General features: G+C 43.6%; 2 protein-coding genes across 7 annotated transcripts in view; one reads left to right on the forward strand and one right to left on the reverse strand.

Annotated features, from left to right (window-relative positions):
* Nucleotides 1-25,034, reverse strand: part of LOC146193286 (phospholipase A1-like) — a 230,302-nt gene that overhangs the window by 14,778 nt on the left and 190,490 nt on the right. The gene's annotated exons all lie outside the window — the stretch shown is intronic.
* The window catches only part of LOC146193287 (uncharacterized), a 35,126-nt gene continuing 22,653 nt past the window's right edge, over nt 12,562-25,034 (forward strand). The window contains exons 1-3 of one of the 6 annotated variants that reach the window (XM_084602660.1): nt 12,570-12,709; nt 15,073-15,137; nt 15,992-16,080. Coding sequence is in view for 1 of the 6 variants with exons in the window: in XM_084602657.1 (XP_084458783.1) it covers nt 12,586-12,627 (42 nt within the window). In the remaining 5 variants the exon portion in view is untranslated. Of the gene's footprint in view, nt 12,710-15,072; nt 15,138-15,991; nt 16,081-25,034 lie in introns of all 6 variants that reach the window. The other 5 variants (XM_084602661.1, XM_084602659.1, XM_084602663.1 and 2 more) reach the window with 5 other exon arrangements.

The following is a 25,034-nucleotide window of genomic DNA, read 5'->3' on the forward strand; positions in this document are numbered from 1 at the left end:
GCGACTTTAAAGACACGTTACCATCAAGATAAGTATAAATGAATTTGTGATCGATGTTAATTGCCTGAAAGCTGTGAAGGCTGTCCGATGATGTATGTGTATAGTGTCTATGGCCTCAAAACCGGTGAAACTGGGAGCGTACAAAGCGTTGGGCGCCCTCATCTCGAATATGAATGGTTTCAAAGTGACGCATCCACAGACCAGAATATAATATTAACAAAATTACAAAGGATTGCGAAACTAGGAAAGTGATTGGATAAATAGCTTAGAGCGCAGATTGTGTAACAGTCAAGACAAGTTATTTCGACATTGGGCTATACTCTGGCAAGGCGCATTATAACGAGGTTGAAATTTGTATACCTAAAATAAAAAAACTAATTAAATTAAGTTAAATAGTAATGTTATCAGTCTTGTTTCGTACAAAGGTAGGCGATTTAAACATAGTAAAAAGCTGCAAGACCTTTGAGCCTACTCAAACACAGTTAGTTAAACGCTCATTTTTAGGAAAAGCTGCTAGCTATGGAATGCATTCTCTAAGTGAGTAGGGAATAACCACATTGTAAATACGTTCACCAATAATTTGAGAGCCTTTATATAGTATTCCTTGAACCTTTTCTGCACTCTCGGTTTGGTCTTTCATGAATATTGTGTATACATTGTCAACATTAAACCATTTACGGCAAACGTGTATCATATATAATACGGCTAATTTCCTTTGCACTAAACTGTTCTCAACATTAAGAAACGAAATTTGAATATTTAGCTCCACAGTGTATACTTCCCGGCATTGACGTCTTCAGTAACTGAATCTACATATTCAATTATATATTTTATTTGTTAATATGCAAAAAGGTAGCATTTTTCATTTCTTGTAGAAATTTGTTAGGTAGAGGAAACAGTTTCCTCAGTGTGACTGGAAGCAGCACTTCAAGTATATTATTAGGATGCCATTGCGATGTATTGTGTCTGGTTACAACATCATCTACTTGATAATCCTTTAGGCTGCATTGTGATAACAGTAGTTACACGTATATCAGATGTGGTACAGAATTATATTACTCACTTTACGGCGTTAGATTATTTCATAAGCAGGAAATAAATTCACTGTACTCCAATGATTTCGCATACTTTTTCGAGTTCAGATTAGTTCCCTCTCCTTTAGTCAAAGTAGTGGTACATCGTATGACTGGCCCGAGAGCTGGCTTGTGTGCTAATTCGATATCCTGTGGTAGGGACAGGGAAGGTGCACCAGGCATCAACATACGTGCAGTGAACTGACTGCCAAGGAAAAAGTTAACGTTCTCTATTTAATAGGAGGAAGAAAAACACCACGTCTTCTTCCGTTAAGAAAGAAAGAAGGACGCCATCATGCAACTCGAATGATGACACCTGATGCCTGAACAGTGTAGGAGGAGAAGCAGTCTTGCTTTCTACGTAACCCAAAACATATATCAACACAGGGCTCGAGCGCTGCTTCTGTGCAAAACTGCTGATGCTTACTAGTCTCAGGAAGGAGTCGTCATCATGGTCTTTCGGGGGCACGTCAACAGAGCCAGTGACAAGTAGTGTTCGTCAGAATGCTCGCGACAAGACTTGCAGACCACCGTAATATCGAATTATTGAAGGCGTAGCTTTATCATGCAAGACTGAGGGGTTTTATCAAACTGGTCAGATAGAACAGTGCGTGGTTATCGAGAACTACCTTGATTGTCGACCGTGTAGGCGCGGACGCAACTTTGACGTAGCTGAGATGATTGCGAAACGTTCCTTCTTTGCCTTCGAGTAATTGGTTTCGGTTTTTGACAGGGAGCTTCTAACTTAAACGATAACTTCTTATATTGCGGTATTGCTCTCATCGAGGACGGCGTCTATACTCACTCTGCTTGAACCCGTACGCACTTCAACCTCAGCGCTTTCATCAATATGACCGAGGGCATGTGGGGACCGCAAGCGGCGCTTGAGGTCTTCGAAGGCTTCAGCTTTCGAAGCTTTCCACTCAGATGGCACGTCTGCCTTTGTGGGCAGCGTCAAAAGTTCGCCGAAGCGCGAAAAGGTCTTGAATCGCCGGTATTATGCGCACATACTGAGGAATCAACGCACACTCGACGCTGGCTGTTGAAACTGCGCGATCGCCGCTGTTTTTGTGTCTAGACGAGCACCATCTTTGCTGGCGATGTGTCTCAGGAACAATTGCTCATAGTACGCGAAGTGGGACTTTTCTGTTTTCAGCGTTAGCCCAGCCGACTTTACAGGTGGCTTTCAAAGCTCCAAGAAAAGGCAATGTCTTCTATGTGCACCAGACAAATATACCCCTTCAAGCTAGCCAGTACGGTATCCACTACACTCTGAAACGTCGCTGGTGTGGAGTGCATGTCAAATGGCATTACCTTGAATTCTAAGAGGGCGTCAGGTGTGATGAACGCAAGCATCTCCGGATATCTTACGTCGACGTCAATTTTGCACTATCCGCTATTTAAATCCACCTCTGGAAAGTACTTTGCATTGCAGGGTGAATCTTTATCGTCGATACGAGGGAGGGGGTAAACATCCTTCTTGATGCTGTTCAAGCGGCGATAATCACCGCATAAACAGTGCCCCGTGCTTCTTCTTCAGCAGAACGATTGATGCCGCCTAGAGGCTCTTTGATGGGTGGATGACGTCGTCACGAAGCATTCAATCGACTTGCTCGTGGATGGTTTGGCGTTCTCTCAGTGACTCGTGGTAGGGGCTCTGGTGCAGAAGTCGGGCGTATTTGTCCATGACAATTCGGTACTCTGCCAACAAAGCTTATTGCACCTTTGACGATGACGAAAAGTGCTCGCTGTACCTTTCAAGAAAAGTGAGAATCTGTTCTTGTCTTCTCTTGGTTAGCGCTGTGTTTATGTCGAACGTGATATGATCTCCTAGGGTGGATGAATCGTCTGCGGGCGGGGGGGCGGGGGGGGGGGGGGAAGGCGAAGACTTCTCGCATGTAAAGTACATTCATCGAAAAAGCGATTACCGTGCCCTTGCTGCGATTCCTGTTTTCAGTGAAGTTCGTCACAGGCACTCAAGTTTGTCCTCTCCGATATTTGGGGATGCCTTTCGTGATGCTGAGACCTTGCTCCAAAAGCAACAGGGTGTTTCCCTTCGGCGGGTTCTTTATCTGCTCTACCCAGTCATACTACGAAGCTTGATTGGGGTAGCACGGGTAATTATCCGCCGAGGACATTTAGAGCCACATGTTGCGTTAAGTCGTCGTAGTAGGCCTGGCGTTGTCCGTCCCCAGGTGAACATTTTCTGCTGATTTCCTGCTGGGATCCTGCTGGGATCCTGCTGGTTCCAGCAGTGCTGGTTTATTAGCACATTCCCAGCAGCTGCTGGGACCAGCAGCCACAAGGACCAGCAGCCACTGGGACCAGCAGCTATTGGAACCATTGGTTGCTAGGTTTCAACCGAGGGCTGCATATAGTCAGAATTTGGTTGACTGGTTCTCTGGGGGCTTGTCAGCCTACAAGAATTTGGTGCAGTGACTGCCTTGGACTGCACAAAGAAAATAAAGGCAACAGCAGAGGTTTCAGTCATGACTCATAGTTTAATTTTATTTTCCATGCCCATATAAATTCTGCAATCTGCATGGTCACATTTTCCCTTCGAGACTGTGGTATTGCAGCAGGTGTGCTCCAGCTCCAACTCAGATGGTGCCATGAAGGTAGCTGCATGAAAAAAAAAAGACCAGAAAAATATGCTACCAAAACCATGCTACTGCACATAATAGATGAATAATGGAAATTGAAAGCATCTACCCAAGAACCACATATTTGGTGCAAATCCAATGAGAACTGGCCAAGTGTGATGCAAACCACGTTTAGAGAAAATTTTCAATGAACAGCGCTTCTACTAATGTGTGGGTGGCTAGCTTTTGCATGTGCCTGTGCAGACTGCACGAATGCCCACATGCACGCATGGTGTTTCTTTCATTCAACCATGAGAATGCTACTCCTAGGAAAGTGTCTGCATTGCTTTAGGCAGATGCCACGTAACAACTGGTGTGGTATTACCAGAAAGGTTAGATGAAATGAGGGGCTCGTTATGATACAATTTAAAGGAGTGAACAGTCTAGAAGTCCAAGGTAAACATTGGGGATAATTTTTCTTTTTAGGTTTGTTGTCGATGTTGATAAGAATGAGTGGTAAGATGATTTAGGAAGAAAGAATATTAAATGAAAAGTGGAAGGAAAAACAATTCCGCTTTTCATTCAATATTATTTCTCCCTAAATCATAAGACTCATGTTTGTCAATATCAACAACAAACCTAAAAAAAAAAAATTATCCCCAACGTTTATATTGGACTCGCAGACTGTTCGCTCCTTTAAATTAAATCAGAGAGGTTTGAGGTATACCCATTGCTAGCCAGACATGACTGTTTAGCGGCATATTCTTTTAACCTTGTTTGGTATGCCACTGAAGTCATGCACCCACACCCTGTAAATGAATTGGCATGGAAAGACAGTCTAGTTAGTCTATTTGCAACAAACCGTATCGAATGTGTGTTAACTTGCACAGTGTGTTAACTTGCGATTAGACGTTCTTTGAATCCTTGGCTGTTCACCATTGTTCGTACAAAGCGAAAAACAATCGAACGACAAAGATATTTTACTTGCTGAAAATAGCACCAATGATACTTCGGCAAAATGATATGGCTTATTTTAAACTAGGAACGACAAAATTACCAGCTCACTTTGATAGTCACTCGACTAGTAAGCGGCTCTCATCACTGCCGAACTGCGCTGGCAGTGGTGCGCGCTTGAGTCACTGTTCCCATCTTGCTTCACTGTTATTTTCCTCCGTGCCTATAATAAGCTCTCGCAAATCCACTAGATGTTACACAACGCGAGGACTACAAAACAAAAGGAAATGTGATCCACTTTTTTACTTACCAAACACACGCAGGTCCTAGGCCTTGGAGATGTCGCATCACATTTCTCAGCCTTGACAGAAGTTGTCACACCACCTTGACCGGTTCAAACTTATGTAGATGTTTCAGATAAAAGGCTTTAAATAATTCATACTGACGACGACGCTTAAATATTGTAAAAAGCACAAAATACTCCTGCATTCGCAAACACGAGCCAGCCCAGAACAGCTCACTACGTAAATGTCTAAACTTCGGAACGAATTCTTTTGGCTTGTTGAGCGTCGACCAGAGACTGGTTACGATAGCGTCGTAAGCGCTGAAAATGCGCGTTTGTCAAACGTTACGAACAAATACTCCTGAGATATTTCAAATTGTGCTAATGTTACTATTTGTATACCTTCTTACACGTAATTGCATTCGCTCTGCTCTGATCGTTGCACCAGATCGTTCGAAGGCGCGTCGTCTGCTAAGCTAGCAGATGATGAAGGTGACAGCAGTAACAGCCTCGTGCATTACGCCGTGATAAACAAAATTGTAAAGATCAGATAACATTTTTTGCAACTGTGATGTTTGAAGTAGCTCATAGCGGCATAACACTGCGGCTACCGGCCGAAAAAAAAAGCATAGCTTCTTTAAAAAGGTGTCTTTTGCAGCTACGGTGATATTTTGATCACGGAGCAGAAACATGGTGTAAAAACAGGTATATACTTTCCGTGCTACGTTCTTGTAGAATGAATGAGCTCGCGATAGGGGAATGCAACAAGTTCTCACGTGCGTAAATGAACTCCATTATATGCGTTTGTAAACTTGGGTGGGTTACTTGCTGGTTCCAGTAGCATTCCAGGAGGAAACCAGCAAAATTCTAAAACCAGCAAAGAAAACCAGGAAGCACCTTTCTGGAACCAGCACAGCCAGCAGGTCGCCTGCTGGGACCAGTGGAAAACCAGCAAGCACCCTGCTGGAACCAGTACAACCAGCAAAAATCCAGCAGGCTACCTGCTGGTTCCAGCACAAACCAGCAGCTTCCAGCAAGAAACCAGCAGAAAATTTTCACCTGGGTCGAAAGCTTGATGGCCTTTGGTCGAAGGTCGATTATCGCCGCATGATCTCAGAGAAAATCTGTGTCCGAAATGATATCTCGTGAGCAGTTTTATATCATCATGAAGCAGGTAGGATAAGTCCGGCCATTAACTGTAGCCCTTGCAGTGCATCGCCGGAAGGAGTAATGGGGTTACCACTAGCGGTGCGGATTAGCAGTCCAAATCAAGTCGCCGTCACAATTTTTACCTAGGTGGCGAACAGTCCGCTGATGACAGAATAGTCAGCTTCGGTGCCCACTAAGCCAGTAACAGAGCGACCGTCGATAGCACTACGCATTATTGTATTACGTGTTTGCCTCAATGGTCGATCTCGGCTCCGTGATGTACTTTAATATTGGCCGGAGCTCACCCTTGTCCTTTTGTCGGGCTTAGGTGTCAGATTCAACTCCGGTCGATTCGCCGTCGATCTCTTCGTGGGGAGTAGCAGTAAATTGGCTGCGTCGTTACTGGCCATAGATGGCGAACGATCTTTGTATTTTCGCTGTTGAGCAACCTAACCTTCAAACGTTGCTGCTATTAATTTATCGACCATCCTTGCCATAGCTTCCACACAGAGACGCAAAGCGGGTCCCGAGCGACATTGGTGAGCGGGACAGAGGGGTTGATGATGCGTGCTCCTCCCTGCTCAGAAAGGCGTCGCTTTCCTGTGGTCTCTAGCTGGTTGTGGAGCGTCGACGGCAAAACCTCGTAGGCCTAAACGCCGGTATGGACAGTGATGGATGATGTGTCCAGCCTCACTACAGTAGAAGGACAGTGGTCGTTTGATCGACATTCTCCAGGCGTCGCATTTCCTGGCGCTTGGAGGTCGTTTATAGGTTTGGCGGCTGGGGCCAAGGGCGGCCTTCGGGAACAGGACGGTAGTGGCGAGGTCTTTGAAGCTCATAGTGGGGCGCAGGACAACGTAATGTCAGCATAGTTCATCTCAGTTGCTTCTTGCGCAAGAGCCATCAAAGCCTTCGCTTGAGTAACACCCTGTGCCTGCTCAACTTCTTCACTGGCGACGTCATCTAGTGTCGCCACCTGCAGTTTCGGAGTTCCTTTCGAAAGATCTCTCGGATGAGGACCCGAAGGCTGTCTCTGTTCACAGATGCGCTGCTGCAATGGCTTGCACAGGCCGGTTGGAGTGATCGCATAGTGGCGCATCCGGGTGTCCATCGTCTTCTCGATAGTGGACTCTTCATTTTGAAATTCCTCCTTGGTTTTCGGCGAATTTCTGACAAGGCCTTCAAAAAGCGACTTTAACGCCTCGCAATAGCCGTTTAACCTTCTCCTCTGTCATCTTTCGGATAGTGCAGCGCTAAAAGCGCTTCGTTTCTTCAACGTAAGTGAGAACAGTGTCATTAGGGATCTGGGCTTCCACCAGAAGAAGCAGTTTTGCGGTTTCTTTCATTACCCCGCTCACGAACTCTTTCAACAGTCCCTTTGTGAAGCTCTCCTAAGTCATTAGCGAGGACTCGTGGTTTTCATACAACGTCAGCGCTGTCCCGTCCACAGCAAATATTCTGTTCTGAATCTTTAAGACGTCGTCCCAATTGTTAAATGCTGCAACTCTAGTGTACGTATTGGTCTAGCCAGTCCTCAGGATTATGTTCCGCAGTGCCGCAGAAAATGGGAGGCTGTCAGTGCTGCTGGATCCGGACAGGTTTCACTGACTGCGCTATTGTCGACTTTGGAGCCTTCCAGGGTTGAACGGTGTCCCGCATAAGATAATATTCGTAAATATAAACTGTGTATGTAAATATTTAATGTAGGGTTAAGGGACAGCCAAATTACAAAGGCATATAGGGTAACAAATATGACGTAGTAATATTCTGCATGAGATGAAGGAGAATAAGTCAGCATGAACATTTTGAGTAAATCGCACGCTTCACTTATCATTGCATGCGGCAGAAAACGTTTGGCGAAGCGCCACGGACATCATAGATTACCGACAAAAATAGGTCGTAGCCTACCCCGCTCAATGCTAGAGCGTAAACCTTCGCATGACAGCACAAACTCGGTAGAGAGTTTTTACGCCAAATGATACTGGGCCCGTTAAGCGAAAAAGCCGTCGTCCTAACTCGAATTTGCTTCGAAAAACCTTGACATCGTTAAAACGGGGAGGAAAAAATACGCGATAAACTTCGTATTGAAATGGCCACGCATCTTTCTCCTTGCGGCATTAGGGTTTGGGGCACAAAATATCGCTTTGTTTTGGCATTTAAAGTGCTGCCTAGTTTGACATAAGAGTAGGAATTGAGAACCCTTGTAGCTCTAGTTTATGCTTTGTTATTTGTAGGCGTAGGGTTCCACCAAATCTTTTCAATGAAAAAAGGAATCGAGTAAAAGAGAAACATAGCAAACCGCCAAGGCTACGTTAACTGCACTGTAGTATCTACCCTCAAAGCGAAGGCTTCCATTCTTTCACCTTTGCTTTTATCTCCGCAGTGCACAAGTGTATTCATTGCAATAAAATAGTTCCGGCCCATATGCTTCGTGAAGAACCAATTTTTCTGAAGCATGGAGCCTGCCACCCCTACAAAAACACGTCATTCCCACTTCTTTGCGCCTCACACACTGACCGCTGCCGTACGAGAGTCCTTTTTTCTCCGCGGCAATGAAGCGAGCTTATTCACAAAGCAATCTCTCTCCAGTCGTTAGTGCTGTTTACCTTCATCGTCGTTGTCTTCCGACTCCTTAAGGCGTTTCAAAAATCTAGCCGCTTTATTCACAAACTGACCCACGTGCTGTCTTCAGTATCTTCAGAGTTCTGGCACCTTAATGTGTTTGAACTCTAGACGGCGTAGTCACAAACCAACCTTGTTCCCATCTTTAGTGCTTATTGTCGTTTTCGATACTTAACCCGTTTCAGAACATCCGGCCGCGTTCTTTAGGACCAACTTCGAGGTTTGATGCAGCATGTGCGCTTCGCTCTTTGGTACTGGAGATCAGAATTTCGGCGTGGAATACGGGGGAGGTTTGCAACCGCCGCCTCAGGACTCCGGATCCTGAACGGAGCCTCCGCTTAACTCATCAGATTCCTTGTCAAGAAGCAACGTTGCAGTGCCGTTTATGGCTCGACCTGCCTGCCTCCCTGCCTGTGCCTGCCTGTGTCTGTCTGCCTGTGTCTGTCTGCCTGTCTGTGTCTGTCTGTCTGTCTGTCTGCCTGTGTCTGTCTGTCTGTCTGTCTGTCTGTCTGTCTGTCTTCCTGCCTGTGTCTGCCTGTCTGCGTCTGCCTGTCTCTCTGCCTGTCTGTCTGTGTCTGCCTGTTTGTTTGTCTGTCTGTGTCTGTCTGTCTGTGTCTGCTTGTCTGTGTCTGCCTATCTGTCTGTCTTCCTGTCTGTGTATGTCTGTCTGTCTGCCTGTCTGTGTCTGTCTGTGTCTGTATGTCTGTCTGTCTGCCTGGCTGTCTGCTTGTCTGTCTGTCTGTCTGTCTGTCTGTCTGTCTGTCTGTCTGTCTGTCTGTCTGTCTGTCTGTCTGTCTGTCTGTCTGTCTGTCTGTATGCCTGCCTGCCTGCCTGCCTGTCTGTCTGTCTGTCTGTCTGTCTGTCTGTCTGTCTGTCTGTCTGTCTGTCTGTCTGTCCGTCTGTCTGTCCGTCTGTCCATCCGTCTGTCTGTCTGTCTGTCTGTCCGTCTGTCTGTCCGTCTGTCCATCCGTCTGTCTGTCTGTCCGTCTGTCCGTCCGTCTGTCCGTCTGTCCATCCGTCTGTCCATCCGTCTGTCCGTCCGTCTGTCTCTCTGTCTGTCCGTCCGTCTGTCTGTCTGTCTCTCTGTCTGTCTGTCTGTTCTCTTTTGTGCTCATTGCCTCTTCCTTCTTTAACGCTTTTCAGAAATTCCATCCGCCGTACTCACAGACAAACCACACTTCTATCTAGCTCTCTGTGTGTCTCCACTCCTTAACGTGTTTCAGAAACTCCAGCTGCCGTACTCCCAAAACAAGATCGCTCCTGTCATTTGTGCTCATTTCTTTTTGGATCCTATCATTCGTGCTCGTTTCGTTTCGGACGCTTAACGCTCCTCAAAACAAACCTTCCATTGACTCCTTTCCCCTAGTGAAGGGTAGCAAACCGGTTTCTTTTACCGGTTAACTTTCCTGCCTTTTCTCCTCATATTTCTCCTCCTCCTGACGGAAAGCATTTTCATAGAAGAGCAGAGTAGGTGTTTAAATGTCTCCTGAATGTGCTCGGACGAAGACGAAGCATCTGCTACGAGGACTTCTTTGATGTCAGATGTTTCCACTATACCACGATGCCAAATGATAACATCTAAACATTTGAGGGCTCATTGCGGCCAGATGCGAAGTGCGCCTATAAGAGACATGAATGGGTCTCGGTACTCTGAAAACGCATTGGATAAATCAGGTTGTAGCACCAAGTGTTTCTGCATCGCCTACTTCTCAGTATAACGTTAAGAAAAGTTGATGGTAAATAAGGAGTTAAAAACACCACGGATTTCAACGTGAACGCAGGAACTAATTTTATTCCTCTCGATGGAAATGTTACCACTTGGTTGGAAAATGAATTTTAAATTAAAAGTATTCAAATATTCATGTACTGAATACTACCAGAGGAGAGAAGAGACCCAGAGGCCTGGGCAAAAAATAATTTAAAAATCTGCGTCCAAAACACAAATAAAAGAAAAAGGAAAAGTGGCTTCCAGATTCGCAATTGCAATGGCAGTGAAAGGAACGCGACAGCTCTACAACGTCAGGCCAGAGACGCCTTCAATACTTCATGTTGCCGCCAGATTAAGCTGAAATGTCCAAGAAATTCAAGTTTTGAAACAGGCGTGAACATACAAGTTGTCTTAATCTGAAATATAAACTTAAGTTTTGAACAGATAAGGGGGTTAGAAAACAAAAGGCAGAGAAAACAAATTTAAAAAAAAAAATTCTGTTTACAGGTTTACGTGTTTGTGGGCCCGTATGTGCCATCATTTCACTGTACAGTGAGAGAGGAGAAATTAAATCACCCCTTTGATTCTTCTGCCTCTGCAAAGTCGAAAATTATCACACACTAGGCATCCGATGGATGCTTTCTTCGCATTTATGACCACGCCAAAGGCAAAATAAGGGTGAAACTGGAAAGCGCATTGTTCAAGATGGATTTCTGATGGTATCAGCTTATTGAGAAAGTGTTGGCTTGGGAAAGAGCTAAATTAAACATGCGCCCAAAGTAACGGTTGGCGACACACAAGTAATATGCTGTGAAAACACAGTTCGGAAGTGCCGACCAGTGAAACTGGATATGAACGACACAATATATATATTGTCGCGTAAGACAAAATTTGGTTGGTTGATGAGTTTTAAAATCCCCAAGCGACTGGGGCTCTGAAACAAGCCGTAGTAGAGAGCTGCCGAAATATCGACCACCTGGGGTTCACTAACGTGCGCTGACATCGCACAGCGCACTGGCGCCTTGCTTATCGATCCCGCATCCTTGGTAACAGTATTCCAGCACCCTAATCGCTGTGCCACCCTGGCTGGGTAGACAAACTTTACTGAAGCGAAAAGCCGCGGATTGCAGGCTAAGAAGTGTATGAGTTTAATGCTCTGGGGGGTCTCACGTATATTTAAGTCGAAGACCTCTAGGTTAACTGAGTTTTCAGTCTCTGAAAAACATAACTTTTTGCGAACTTTGGGACTGCTATTCCTAAACGGTACCTTTTGGTTTGGTTTGTGGGGTTTAACGTCCCAAATCGACTCGGGCTATGGGAGACGCCGTAGTGGAGGACTCCGAACATTTCGACCACCTGGGTTCTTTAACGTGCACATACATCGCACATTACACGGGCGCCTTGATTTTTGCCTCCATCGAAAAGCGCCCACCGAGGCCGGGATTCGATCCCGCATTCTTGGGAGCACTAGTCGAGAGCCGTAACCACTGCGCCACCCCGGTGGGGCTAAAGATAAAGAAAGCTTAAAATATTTTGGCATAACCTCTGCCGACCGATGCACGATGAAAACATCTATTAGTGATTAAACCAGGAAATATCTTCATGATCAAAAATATTAAAAGCGCACAATGTTTGCTCTTTATTGAACCAAGAGAACTCAGAAAATGCTTGCATGGGGCTTAATGAAGTTAAATAAGAAACATCCCGTCTGTGATAATATAAAACAGAATCTTGTATTTTATCTGATTTCGCACTTCATTTAAAATATTTAAATGCACCATCTTTTACGCCTTCGGATAAATATTGCAAGCCGCCTACCTAAGAAAAAAATGCTTTTCGGCAAAAATAACTTGGCAAAATTGTAATTGTACAATGAAAACTGCCCAATTTTTTGCCGAGACAATTGGCGATTGTCGCTGTTGAGGTCTGGGAAGTTTCTAGTGAAATGACCTTTTCCTCGAAGAGAAGCAGCCTGGTACAGTGAGCATGCCGTCTTAGACAATACTCCGCGAGTTCAGCGCCTAACTAGAGGTGAATAGGGGGTGCGTGTCGCGTGTCTGACATGTTGCTGACAGCTGCTGTCTGGCGTGATGCGTGGCGCAAAAAGAGACAAGAGCGCTCACTTGCTGAAGAGACAGCGACACGAAGGCCATTGTCCCCCGTGAAATTTATAAAAGCGAATATGATAGGGCACTGAAGGGTTGTCTTTGACCAATGACGTCCGTGTCAACTTGCATTTACTGCATACCGTTCAGGGTAAATTTATGTTTTCACCTCATTTGCTCTGCGGGCTCACCGCGGCGACGCCTGTGCTGAAAACCCTTTTTGTATCTGGACTGTAAGTAGTTAGTCTCCTTTTCTTTCAGCCCAGTCTCAATATGTCTAAACCGACTTAACTGTATACAACTGCCAACAATTAGAGTCGTCACAGAAACGTTTTGTTTGGGCTGTATTCCGCTGAAACGCTGTTGTTACAATAGTATTACTTTCTCTTGCTCCGGCAGCTGCTACAGTATGCAGGTTGTCTCACGTTACTTGATTCGCTGTTCGAAAAAAGGAGGGAACTTTGACGCAAGTGGAACCGATTTTATGATGTTTGCGCGAACCTAGAATACCTGAGCCGATTTTGTTTTAGTTCGATTAGTTATAAGGCTTAATGTTCCAAAGTGACGCAGGCTATACAGACGCTGTTCAGGAGGGCTCCCAAAATTGCTATCAGCTGCGTTTCTTCAACGTGCACGGTAATCAATCACACAGTACACTCACGGTTTGCTTTTCGCTTCCATCGAAAAGCAGCCGCCGCTTCCGGGATTCGGTCCAGCATTCTCAGGTACAGCAGTCGAGTGCTATAACCACTCACCGCCATGACTGGGCTTATTCTGGTTTTCCTTTTACAAATTCATGAATACCTCAAACTACTCAACAATTTATTTTGGCGGTTAACTCTAAGTGAAATACGCAAATTTCAGTCGGCGTTGAAAGACCGTTATTTATTTTCGGCACTATACGTCTCACCCAATATGGTGCCCTCATTTCAGAGCAAATAATAGAATTTCAATGAAGTCGTATCCAAAAAGCCATCCATTCATCTTTAATGACCGCATTCTTTTCTAACCTTACTTTCATTTAATCCCTAATCCACCATGCAGAGTAGCATGTCAGCGAACATTATAAACTCCGGCTAAATTCTCTGTCACATTAGAAAGTATTTCACTCATACAAGAAAGTCAGGTGACTGGGCACTTTCGAAGTGATTCCAAGCGTGTGGAAACAAGGTTGGCTGTATAGCGGTTGTGGTCCCAGGGTAGCGGCAAGTCGTTAAGCCGGTTACAAATATATGGGTCTACGGCTCATATCGAAACATGGTGTGAACACCTGCTGGTGTCTGAGTGTTGCGGAAAAAGTAAGCAGTCGAAATACTGTACAACAAAACAAGAGCAAATTTTGTTTCTGCGTCAAAGAAGGTGCAGTCATTCAGCAGCATGCATTTTCATCCTCATGCGGCGAAAGCCAAGCGACCAGGCACCTACAACCGGCATGAAGTATTCACACTTCTCGGGTCCAATTTCATTACAGCAAAACTTCTTGATGAGCCGCATGCTTGAAAGCAGAAAAAAGAAGATCACATGAGTGCTGACAAACGATTGGTTTTCATATTTCGGGCGCTCTCTCTGGAACGCAGAAATGAAAAGAACGGAATATATAAACTGTGTCGAAAACAAATTCTTTGAATCTTCCACAATGACCTCTACTATTTCTGCTGTTAGTCATTCGTGTCTGCTGCCATTATTAAAAAAATTATTAATTGCACCTAACTAGTAACAAGTGCAAAATGATAAGTATATGCGCTTAGTTACTCTAGGCTATTGCGATGGTCATGCATCCATTTAAAATGGGGCATAAATCATTTTTGTTATCTTCTCACATTACCGAATAAATTTTGTATCAAATATGCTTTAACTCCATTACATGACGGCTGTATTATAAGACTTTATAAGACGCCATTTTACTGCGGAACCTGCGTAGTTATGGCGATGCTAAGGATTATAATCCATTCCTGTGGTTGGCATATTAGCACAAAAAGAACGAGTCCTTCTTTATAAACTCTAAAACACTTTCTCAAAGTTACTCAGGTTGGTAGAGATGGAACTTGAAAAGGGCGATGAATTTTGGAATAACAGATTCGTTAATACGCAGCAGTTGCTCTTTAGCAAAATATGCCACTAACACTGACCCTTAGCAGAAGGAGCTGCTTGTGAACGAATCTAGCGTGTGACTTCGTGTGCTTTCCATAAATACTACGCGTTTCTTGGGTCGCTCTTCAAGCATGTTCTTATCCAAAACGTCATCATCATCATCATCATCAGCCTGACTATACCCACTGCAGGGCGAAGGCCTCTCCCATATTTCTCCACTTAACCCGGTTCTGTGCTAGCTGCCTCCACTTGACCCCTGCGAACTTCTTAATCTCATCCGCCCACCTAACTTTCTGCCGTTCCCTGCTACGCTTTCCTTCCCTAGGAATCCAGTTTGTTACCCTTAGCGACCATCGGTTATCCTCTCTTCGCACTACATGTCCTGTCCATGTCCATTTCTTCTTCTTAATTTCCACTAGAATGTCGGTAACTTGAGTTATTTCTCTGACCCACTCTGCACGCTTCCTATCTCTTAATGTTACCCCTAACATTTTTCGTTCCGTAGCCCTCTGGGTTGTCCTCAACTTAAGTAGAACTCTCTTGGTTACCCTCCACGTTTCAGCGCCATAGGTGAGTACATTTGGCAAGCATTCGCAGATTATGTCTAGCAGCTTACCGGTATCGCTAAAGAGAAAAGTATATAACAGTTGCATCCAAAACGTATTGCTTTTCAAAGAAAAAAATATTGCAATCGAAATTAAAGACGGTGAAAAGTAATTTTCGCTTTCCGCCATCTGCAGTGAGTTGCCATTTCTTACCAAATTTGAGTGAAATTTACATGACAGGGCACTCATTTCTCCGCGGGTTGGATGGCATGACGAGACCACAAGCTATAACCAAGTTGAGGAGAGCTGAGAACTAGTTTCATAAGACGGATGGGATAGGAATCCAAGCCATTGTGAACCTTGCGCCCTGACTCAGACTCACTGACATTAGGCCACACTGGGACATTCATGGGGCTGGTTAGAATGACCATTCGAGTCAATATTGGCTGGTTATTTACATCGTGTGGCACCAGGTGCAGCGGACGGTGACTCTGTTTACAGTTGCAGCATCAAAACGGCGGAAGTAAACACTTCATTGTGGATGTGACTTCTTATCACCCATCGGAGAAAAAACTAGACTTTCCGCCGCACTTTCTCATGTGGCGACCAGAGACAGACAAAGGGATGTGGTGAGGAGTACAGCCGCCGCTTTAACATGATGGTAAAGCGCCGGCACTCAGAGCACTCATACAGCCTACCTTAATTAGACGATAACCCGTTTACCTTCCTTATACCTTCTTGTGTTTTTGGTGGACATTGGAATTATACATTTCTGTACTATTTGGATGCGATATTTTAGGTGTTTACTCATTTATTACCCTTGTTAACTTCGCAGTAGGAGCTAGCAACCTCTCAGATGTTTCTAATCTTTTTCGACAGGTTTTCGTGAAAAGTAACTCCTACTCTCAGCAGGATCTTCCCACATCCCACATCCACAGGCTCACAAGGTCATTGCCTAGAAAAGGGGGGTATGTCAGGTTTCATTTTATGGCCCTACACAGTGCGAAATAATTGCATGCATTTCCGTTATTTCAGAGTAAATATATTCGCTATCCTTAAAAGGCCACATCTTAATAGTCGTCTTTCACTAGTTAAATAGTAATAAAGCTTGTCGACAGCAAGGTTGTTTGGTTCCTATTTAAGCATAGCGGCAAAATATTATAAGCTTCGAAGTTCTCTCTCCTCATATAACTGCCACACTGTCCGACAACAGGTGTTTGGAGATATGTTTAAAAATGCCCACATTCAAATTTGACGGTCGAATGTGGCAAATTTTCCTAACCTTTAGAGGCACTCAATAATTGCAGTGCTCATGATTAATATGCAGTGAGCACCGATGCATTTGAACCAAAATCGCAAGCATTTCAAAGCATTTTATTTGTGATAGCCTGCGACAAAATTTTAATTTCAGAAGTTGGAGCACCCAGCGACCGCGCTTACATCCCCCGTACCAAACCCCTATTATCTCGAGCGTTGCTGGTAATACCAAAGATCTTGGAAAGTGAATGTATGTACCTCTCCTGTGCTCCAGACACACGCTCGCCAGTTAGTCATATCAAAGTATATATGTGAGTATATACGCCCGCCTCCATTAATTGAGAGTCTCACTAAGATGCCGGTCAATACTTCCAAATTTATGTCAATTGGTTTTTAAAGGTGGCAAATCCGTTTGCCCATTGTGCATAGAAATGAGACCTTCTCAGATATTAAATCTCATTCCAATACTTGCAAGAACAGAAAATGAAATTTGATTTTAGCCTCATGCGGTCTTGCTCATTAACCATTTTTTTCGGGATATTTCGTGCGATCGAAGAATATTTACTTGGCTGACTCGGCTTCTCTGCAAACTTGTCATCGATTCAGTGATCGATTGAAAACTTTAGTGCTACCTATATAGGAGAATCACGTACTTCCCCATTCAGATACGGTGACCCGAATAGCGGGCTGGGACTCCGTGACTAGGAGCGCGCAAGAATACACTAATTCTTCGCGGCCTTACCCGCCAGGCGGACGACTTTTTTGGGTATCAAAGTTTTCGCTTTGTAGAAGAGATTACCAAGCTTCCTAATCTTGAATGTTGGCCATTGGTCTAGGTGAAAAGGGGCATTGCCAGAGTATGTGGTCTCGTGTACCTCTCTGTTTGTAGTGTTTATATTTTTCGTATTGGTCAGTATTCTATTTTGAATCGGTCCAGCCATATTGAATATGGGCAATTTCTGGCTTGTAATCAGTGAAAACATTTAGCCTCCACGTTGTTTAGCTCTTTATGTGGAGTGGAAAAGCTTTTCTGTTGAGTTTTTATCATTCACAGGTCTCGCGGTAGGTTTTTAACCTTTGTTCGGGTACTGGGTTATCGACCTGCTGGAAGTTCTTCCGGTGGTAGGTATCTCGGGCGAGTACGTGAGCGGCTTCGTTTCCAGACACCGATTCGTGGCCTGGCGTCCATTTTATTGTGATCCTCAGTGAGATCACCCTAGATTCTAGAATTCCTTTTGTCAAGTCCCAAACAGCTGTTTTGCGATTACTTTTAATAACTTTAGCATTGGTGCCAACCCAGGTTAGAGCAATTGCTACTTCTTCAACGATGACCAGAATTCTTATTTTTACCGATGCCGTGATTATAGGTGCTCCGGTTCCGTCCACCAAGGCCGCGACTGCAGCTTCCGATTTCCGAATGGCTGCGTCAGTGTACGCCATGGAGTTCACGTCAAGCTTGCTCATCTCCTTTTCGATGACTCTGGCTCTGCCTTTTCTATTTGTTGTGAATGGGGCTCATGTTTCTTGACATGGGTGGGAGTACAGGTTGGTTCTACAGTTTTGGCCCTGGTTGATCTTGGGTTCGGTCCCTCTGTCGTGCTGGAGCCCGACCCATTCTAGAATTTGCCTTCCCGTTTTGGATTGACTGAGGCTCTGCATCTACGCTATTCTTGTGGCTTCCATTATTTCCACCGCTGTGTTTGTACCCCATTCCTGAAGTCAGATCGTGGAGGTGCCGCTAAGGCTGAGTGCGCTTTTTGATGATCCCCGTTATTATCACGGCGATTCATTCCCTTTCATCTGCTGTCCGAATTAGATAGAGTGTTGCATATCCTACCCTACTGATGATATAAGCCTGCACTAATCTTAGCAGGCTCTTTTTTTGAGTCCTCTGTTTTTGAGAGATACCCTTCTGATGAGGGCCGTTACTTATGCAGCATAGTTCTCTAGTTTGGCTATTAGGGATTCGTTTCTGCCATTTGCTTGCGAGATGGGTCCAAGGACCCTAACCTGATTAACCTGGGGCACGTTTTGACAATCCGCTGTTATTTTGAAGCTTGGCTTCTCCCTTTTGTTCATGTAGATTAGTAGCTCCGATGTTTGTAGTGAAAACTGGAAGTCTATATTTTCCGCGTACTCTGTGACCGTTCTAGCCATATGCTAGAACTTGTCCTGTATTTCTGCCTCCAAGCCTGTGTTTAGCCAGATGTTGATATCATCTGCATATAGGCTAACTTTGATAGCTTGTATTGTTTTGAGCAGGGACGGGAGGTCATTCATTGCTATGTTGAAGAGAAATGGGAGAGCACCGAACCTTGTGGGGTGTCCCTGCCAGTTGTCCTGATGATTGGGAATTCTGTCTGTAGGAATTTTAATTTGAGTTTTCTGTCTTTGAGAAAGCTGCTTCCGTAAGCAAAGGCTCTTGCACGCATGCTTAGCTCTTCAAGGTTCTTGATAATTGCATCGTGCCTTACATTATCGAAGGCCTTAGTCTTTTTATTGGCCATGATGTCATGTTTAATCCTCAGCATGACTTCAAATCAAATCAAATCAAATCAAATTTATTTTCCAACAAGTGGATGGTCGCCTGGGCTAAAAGCTGTACAAACAGCTTGACAGAGGCCCAGGAAACCGGTACACAACAGAGCAGGAGCAAACAGCAGATTCCAAAAGTTCGTTAACAATCTAATCATGACATCAAAAGTATTATACAATGTATATCCCTGCAGCACAATAGGAAAACAAAACAAAAAAGTTGATCAATAATGAAAACAATGGAACAAGCTAAATTCAAAAAGTTCGTAAAGGTGAGTATGATATTTAAAGAATACATGCATGAATAGATTATATATGCAAGAAGTAGGTTCTTAACTGCTTAGGACTAAAACCAACTGTGTTTTTATGTTTGTTGAGAAAAACGGGAAGATTATGAGCCAAGGATTGTACTTTGTAGCTTGTTCTAAAATGTGGTAGAGAGCACGTGTCAGTGCATTTAGTGTTTACTATTGCAGTGCGGTGATCAAGAGATGCAAGTTTTACCAAGAAATTACCCATACCTGTCGAACCGAAATATATTAATTGTAACAAACGATATTCATAAATATTGTCCACACGGATCATATTAAATGATGTTGTTAAGGGTTGAACATTTGATGTTGGTTCTAAGTTTGCGATGCGACGAATAATTTTTCTTTGCAACACAAGAAGCTTGTTCATTTTTGTTTTAGTTGTTGTTGCCCATACTAGAGTACAGTAGTTAACATGATACAGGAACAGAGCATAGTAAATTTGTAGTTTAGCACTTATGGGGAGCAATGTGCGACAACGTGAAATTACACCAGTAACAGTCGAGAGCTTTCTAGAAATATGGTTTATATGAGCGTCCCATCTAAGATGCGAAGAAAAGTATACACCTAGAACCTTACGCTCGTGAACTATCTCTATGTGCTGGTCTTGAAAAATGAATGGATCTAGGGAAGGAACTACTTTATTATTAACTCGAAATATAATGGCTTTATATTTAATTGGGTTTACCTTGATTTTATTTGCTTTGGTCCAGGCTGAGAGTTTACTAAGGACATCATTAGATTTTAACACAGTTGGCTGATATTATTCGCAGAAATAAGTAGGGTACTATCATCATCATAGATTACAAATCGAACTGAGGTGTCATTGTTGACAATATCATTTATATAAGTGTTAAATAAAAGGGGGCCCAAAACAGTTCCTTGTGGTACGCCACCTACTATTGGTAAGAGAGATGACCTTTTGTTAGTGATGCATACGCACTGTTGCCTATTTTCCAGGTTAGATCGCAGTAGAGCCAAAGCTGTTCCACGAATTCCATAAGATGAAAGTTTATTAATGAGAATACTGTGATCGATGGAGTCAAACGCTTTGCTGAAATCGATAAATATTCCTGCTGTCAGTAAATTATTATCAATATTTGCCATAATTATTTCCTTCAGGCTTAGCAAAGCAGCCTCAGTAGAGCGACCCTTTCTAAAACCATATTGTGAGTCTGTTAAAATTCTTTTCTTGTCAAAAAAGTTTGTGATACGAGAAAAAATTTGCTTTTCTAATCCCTTAGAAAACACTGGGAGTATGGAAATTGGCCTGTAATTAGATACAAGATTATGATCCCCTCCTTTAAATGATGCAGACACCCTTGCACATTTCATAGCAGTGGAAAATATACCAGACTCAAGTACCAGATTGAAAATATGAGCTAAAGGAGATGTTAAGAATTCTAATGCGTATTTAATGGGTTTGATTTGAATATCGTCGGCATCTAACGACCTACTGTTATTTAGGACCATGAATGTGTTGTATATCTCGTTTTCATTAGTAGGATCAAGAAATATGCTTTCAACACTGTTATAAGCTAGGGAAACTGCATCTGATGAAGTACAAATTGGTAGTGCAGCGTTTATAAAGTAGTGGTTTAAGTGATCTGCCAAGTCACGATCTTTCAGATTACGCCCATTTAAGGTAATTGTTCTTGGAATTGAACGAGAGCCATCACGTACAAGGACATTGTTTATAATTTTCCATGCAGCACCGGGACGTTGTCTGTTAATATTTGCAAACAGGTTAGCATAATATGCATTCTGTGCCCGCTTTAGCTCCGCGTTTACTTGATTTCTTGTTTTTTTAAACTCCTTTAGCGCAGCTTCACAGCGTGACTGGAGAAATGAATAATATAGGCGGTTATTATTTCTGATTAATTTTAAATGCTGCCGGTTAACCCATGGTTTTCTTGTTTTATTTGATGATTTTACTGATACTAACGGAAAATGTTTTGCGTATGTATTCACAAAGAGTTTAATAAATTCAGCGTATTCCTCATTCACATCTAGTTTGCTGAAGACCGTAGACCAATCACAAGCAATTATGTCTTGTTTGAACGATTCCAGACTATCCTCGGTGATGGACTTAACTATTAGCGACTCTTTGCGTTCCCTCGTTCCTTTTAAAATAGTCTGATAGGTCATCAATACAGGGCAGTGGCCACTTATGTCAGATGTTAGAGTACCAGAGCTGTAAACAGCAGTATTATTGTTTGTCAAAATGAAGTCGAGCAACGATTGAGTACTGACAGTGATTCGTGTAGATGTTGTTATTAAGTTCAGAAAAGTTCAGAAAGAATGCAACACACTGTTACAGTCCCGAGTAGCTTTAGTATCATCAAGTAAATTTATATTAAAATCGCCACTGCAGACAAGGCGGAAGTTGTTGCTGCACACATGTTCGAGCAAGAGCAAAAAAAAAACTGCATAAAAGAATTCATGCTACCTCCTGGTGGACGATATACAACTGATATGGTTTCATTTTTGCTCTGTAAGGTTATTATCTCATAGTCAGACTTTACTTTACTAAATTCAGGTACAATTTCGCAGTTCTTGCTCATTGTAACGTAAACCGCGACGATTCAAAAAGAAATTATTGTAATCTTTTATCTTAACATTTGGCATCCATCATAGTACCGTGTTTCTGATAACATCACAATGCTGAATTTAAAACTAAAGTCATCGAGAAATGAAGTAAGCATGTCCTCATTTCCAGTCACCGACCTTGCATTGATATGCAGAACTGATTCAAAAGGGGTTTCTGGAACTTCAACATTTTTACGAAAAGTGAGTTCTTGATAATTCATTTCAGAATCCAGGATATGATTGTCAATGTTCGTTGTTTTCAGAAACAATCTGATTTACTCCGGTTTGGAAAATATCTCTTCTAGACTACTTTCGCGTGGTATCAACACGGCTGAGCTGCCATCTGTTTGCTTTGCATAGATTTTGCCGTTGAATGCCCAGACAGATTTCCATTTGTGCTCGTGTTTCTTTTTCACAGCCATGGCAAGCAATTTCTTGAGTGTTGGACAGAGGTGCTCATTTGCGAAAACAGGTGCTTTATCATCAAGGCCGAGGTAATCATTTGTCAGGCGCGCTTTCTTGGCTTTCCTTAAAACAGCATCACGTTTCGTGCGTGTTTTAAACTGTACGACAATGCTTTTTGTATTATCAGTCTTTCGCGTGGGCACTCGATGGCAGACTTCTATATCGCTTTCCGTTATTGGTTCGTTCACAGCACAACCGATCTTAGAAAGCAAATCTGGCAAGCTTTCATTTTCTTGTTCAATAAAACCCTGAAATTCGATGTTTGCTTTCCGAGAATACTGTTCCAGAGAGACCATTCGTTCTTCAAGTACTTGAATTTTAGTTTCGGCTGCAAAGCAATTTTCGCGGGGGGATTCATTTTGCGTTGCCAGATCTTCTCTCTTCAAGATCTCTGCCTCCAGCTTTTGCTTTAGTTCCTCGATTGCTCCGTGAGCAAATTCAAGGCTCTGAACCGAGGAGCCTTCGGAAGCCAACCATTGCATGGGGACATAATCCTTCTGCATTCATATAGTTGGAAAGTCTTATCTACACCACTGTCTTCAACAGCTTCCCTAGACACGAGGTGAGCGAAATGGGTTTAAGATTTTGTAACTTGCGTGGTTTTGCTGGTTTTTGTACAAAGACGATGTCTGCTGATTGCCATTGTATGGGGAGCTCCCCCTGCTCCCATATTTCACTCATGACTTGGTCAGTTTTACAAAGGAACAGTCGTCGAAGTACCTGAATAAACTGTTAGTTATACCGCCCGGTTCAAAAGCGAACTCCTTTTGAGGCTAGCTATCTCTGCCCTGACAACGGATTGTCTTATGGGTGGGTCTATTTCCGGGTTGTCTAGTCCTCTATATGTCGTCAGCTTTTGGCTGATGCCATCTCCAACGGAGATGTCTGAGCTTATTGAAGAAGCCGTCATCCGCGCCCTCAACGACCTGTCTTATCTTTCTCTGGCTTATGATCGAGCTGGTTTGGACTACTAGGGGCATAACAGATAGCTGAAGATGTTCCACATTTTGAGGAGTAATATGTTAGTCTATGTTGTCGCAATTGGTGAGACAATTTTACTCGCATACTTTAAGGCGTATGTGCTGAGTTTATGAATTCTTAAGTTTCTATTCCACCTCCCTCCCTTAGTCTCTTTTCCATGCTCCTTTTGGCCTCCTGCATGTGTAGGAGGTGCGGATCCATGATGGCGGGGGTTTCATCTTCTTCCACGATCTTTCATTATTTTCGACGTGCGTACGAATCTGTTCAATTCATTTTTTATGTCCCCAATTCTTCTTGACGATGTGTTCTGGGTTCTTTTTCTAATTTATACCTGTCAGTGAGTCTTTGTGGCTGTTCTCTTTGTGGCCCTAATTGCCTGTCTTGAGGGATCGTGTGTTTTTGAATGAAGTCGTCGCTTCCCAGATTGTGCGTACTGTTTAACCTTTTAAGACTTGGTAGATTTTTGGTGAAGGTGTGGTCTGGCGAAGTGTCTCTTGAAATACTGTTGCCAGTTCTTGTGGGGCAACTTGGGTCTATGTAGATTGTGAGCGCTAGTCTTGCGCCTTCTAACATAGCTGCCTGAATTTCTGGTCTTGTTTGTTATACCACCATTTTGGTAGTGGCATTGAAGTCGCCTTTGGGTTTATGGGGGCTATGCTGGCTGTTTTGGTAGCGTTCTTGAACAGACATGACTGGTATTTTCCTTTGCTTCTATGTGCTGTATGCATAAATATGCCTGGCCCATTCTTGCCACCCGTGATGATTTCTACCGGCACCGCTTTAGTGTCCTTGGGGATAGTTTTATGCCGGATGGTCGCGATCTTCTTTTTGACTAGAGCGACTACTCAGGATTACTTGCCTTTGTCGCTGACTTAGGCACGGTAGTTCAGGGGATTTGCGCAGTTTGTGCCTGTTTTTGTAAGCGTTTTTGCTAATGGAAGGGTTTCTCTTGAGCTAAGTATCGCTTTAAGAGCAATGTCTTGCTATTAATAGCCTCTACAATTCCATTCTACTATTGTCGTTGTGGTTTGAGTGTTTTTTGTGATGCTGTTTGGGTTTTCATTATTGATTTGAATGTCCATTTTGTTCAGGCATGAAATATTCTACATCGTTCGCACGTATTTCTCGGACGTTTTTGGACCTCGTTAGCTAAACACTCTAGTTGTGTAAAACTTGAATCCAAGACTTGCTTCTTCTCTACGTTTATGTTTTCCATTCTGTCTGCTCTGCTATATGTGTCTCTCATTGTTGCTTTCAACGTTTTCTCCGTTACAAAGTTGTTTTCCGGTTTCTCTGCACACCTTCGCTTGGTGGGTGGATGTTGTTTGGCGCTCCTCTTCTCCACATTGTCGTTTGGTGTTCTAGGGGAGCGTTTCGGCATGGCGAACCATTTGTTTCTTTCATAGGAGTGGCAGTTGGTGCAGCAATGCTTTTAGTAGTGTGTATTTCCTGTCTTAGGGTTTGCGCGTCTCCTGCCTGAGTTACAGAATGACATGTTTGAGCTCTTTGACTGTATATTTGAGTTCTCAATTTTCTCTTTGTAGCTTTAGCGTATACTGTGCAGGCTAGGAAACTGTCCTATGAAATCTCACCTTTATGTCAGTTTGTTAAGTCTTCTTATGGCCTCATTGATCGCCGGCCCTCTCTTGGTCTTGTCAACCAAGAGGTTCGCGTGGCCCGCTGCCCTTCCCATGGATGTCGACCTCGAGCGGTACCTGCCAACAGAGGACGGCAAGGAGGCAGAGGGAGGTGGGAAACGGAATAGGGATTTGCTTCTGCTTCTC

This window comes from Amblyomma maculatum, chromosome 4 (genome assembly GCF_055883805.1).
Source record: "Amblyomma maculatum isolate TAMU_Amacu chromosome 4, ASM5588380v1, whole genome shotgun sequence".
Taxonomy (NCBI): domain Eukaryota; kingdom Metazoa; phylum Arthropoda; class Arachnida; order Ixodida; family Ixodidae; genus Amblyomma; species Amblyomma maculatum.